At 67.2% G+C, this 2,177-nt stretch overlaps 1 protein-coding gene across 1 annotated transcript in view; it reads right to left on the bottom strand.

The window, feature by feature from the left end:
- Positions 1-2,126, bottom strand: part of TRMT61A (tRNA methyltransferase 61A) — a 5,865-nt gene extending 3,739 nt beyond the window's left edge. The window contains exon 1 of the mRNA XM_006160047.3: positions 1,401-2,126. Within this exon, the coding sequence (XP_006160109.1) occupies positions 1,401-1,731 (331 nt within the window). The 5' untranslated portion in view covers positions 1,732-2,126. The remainder of the gene's footprint in view (positions 1-1,400) is intronic.
- Between the last annotated feature and the right edge of the window lie 51 nt (positions 2,127-2,177).

Raw genomic sequence — 2,177 nt, 5'->3', positions numbered from 1 at the left:
CTGCCCCCCGGCCGTCCCCCCGACTCACTCCGCAGTGCCCTCCCACAGCACCTGCCCCCCCACCCCCCGGTGGCTCAGGGCTGACAGCTCCCACCCCACGTCCCCTACTCCCACTCCTCCGATGGCATTCGCTGCTCCCCTCAATGCCCAAACAGGCACGGATGACCTGGTCCCCGCCTGCCTCCCGCCCCAGCTCAGACAGCGACAAACGCCATGGAGGCACTCTGGCAGCCCGCACCCCCTTCCTCCCAGACCCCCCAGACCTCCTGCCACCTCCTTCCTCGTCCCAGGAACGAGCAGCCCCAACCAGGGCCTGTCTCCTGGCCCTGCGGTGGCCATGTCCCCACTCGGCCAGCGTCCTCCTTCCCAGAGATGCTGCCTCTGCCCCACTCCCGGCTCTCCCTTGGCCACAGCAGGTCCCATCTCATTGATGTCAAGACAGATGTCACCTCCTCCAGACAGATGAACCCGAATGCTCGACTGGACAGGCCCCTCTGAGGCACCCACAGACACAGCCCCGCCTAACGAGCACCACCCGTCGGCAGCACTGCACAGTCACCTGGGCTCAGTCGGTCCCCTGGCCGAGGACAGAACCTGGCCTGGCCCGGCAGGCTAGATGTGTGGACTGACCAAGCGCTTTCCACCTGAGGGGGCAGGCCCAAGACGCGGCGAGTGGCCGAGGACATGCCGAGGCAGCAGCTGAGGGAACTGGCTCCAAGGCCCTCTTGCTGGTGCCTGCGGGGACAGGTTGGCCTGAGGTCCTCAGGGAGTCAGTGGCAGGAGTGGCACCAGAAGCTCCCCGTAACCTAGCCCCCAGCTCCCCAGCCCTGAGCATGCCACGTGCCACCAAGGATGGTATTTGGGCCTGGCCGCTTGTCCTCAGGCTCGGGGCTTACATGCCTCCCCGGTGCCCCGGCACCTGTCTCTGTGTGGGGGCACAGCTGGCTTTCGAGCACTTCCACCCCCACCCCGGCCCTGCGCTCAGCGACAGTGCGCTCAGCGACTGGGGGCGGTGAGGAGCTGGCCACAGCTGGGCACAGGGCAGGCAGCCCAGCCTCGCTCCAGGAAAGGGCCGTGCTACCCTGTCCACACAGACAAGGGCCCGGCGGTCAGCACCTTGGTCAGCGCCACGCGGCACCGGGTCTGCCCCTCCCTGGGGCACAGGGCCTTGCTGGACCACCCCTCCCCCCTCGTCCCCACCCCTCACTGCACTACTGCAGCGGTTTCCCGACAGACTCGCCCTGCTTCTGCCCTGCAGCCAGCCCCAGAAAGATGCTGCTAGGACCAAAGCGGAGATGCCCCGCCTGCAGGAAGGGAGGCTGCTGGCCTTGGAGCTACGGGCCTGATCTCCGCCTTCGCACCTTCTCCAAGCGACACTTGGGGCAGCTGTTCGAACTCACCGGACTCGCAGACCACGGAGCCAGGCCGCAGCTCCAGCATCATGGTGAGGAGGGCGATGTCAGTGGAGTACAGGATCTGCGTGCGGTGCGGCAGGTTCAGGGTCCAGAGCTCAGGTGTGGGGTGCAGCACGTAGACCCAGCCACCTCGGCCACAGGTCACCTTGGAGCCAAAGGGGCGGCCAATGAGGTCGACCGAGTGCCGCAGGACGCCGTGCCGGGTCTGCGTCTGTGCCCCGTGCTGCACACGCACTGCCACCATTGCACCATGGCCCAGCGACAGTATGGCCGTGTCACCCTCCTTGATCAGCTCCTCGTATGCCACAAAGCTCATGGTGTTAAAGTCTGGCAACTGTCAGGGACCTGGAAAGGGGAATGTGCCGGAAGGAGTAGGTCAGGGGGTGGGGAGGCGCGGGTGGACCTGGGATCCGGGCAGGATGCAGGCTGTGAGGCCCAGATCTGGGGCCCTGTGGCCGGGGGGGGGGGGGGGGCAGCCCGGGCACTGCCAGCGGCGGCCCAAGACGGCTGCACCCGGCCTGACATCTGAAGCCCCTCTTGGCCTAGAACAGGAGACGGGGCTAGGAGCCCAGATCAGAGATGGACACGGATCGACCCTGCAGGGGCCAGGCCCAAAGCTTCCCACAGTCCGGACCCCACCCTCCCACCGCCCTGCTCCAGGAGCCTGACTCCCATTTCCCAGGGTGGGCTGAGAAAGCGGCTTGCGCGGTGTCCTGCGGCGGAGCACAGGCAAATGGGCCGTGAGGACAGCTGCAGGCCGGC

Source organism: Tupaia chinensis, unplaced genomic scaffold (assembly GCF_000334495.1).
Source record: "Tupaia chinensis unplaced genomic scaffold, TupChi_1.0 Scaffold000671_2, whole genome shotgun sequence".
Taxonomy (NCBI): domain Eukaryota; kingdom Metazoa; phylum Chordata; class Mammalia; order Scandentia; family Tupaiidae; genus Tupaia; species Tupaia belangeri.
The sequence above is the reverse complement of the archived record's forward strand: the minus strand, read 5'-3'. Positions and strand labels throughout refer to the sequence as shown.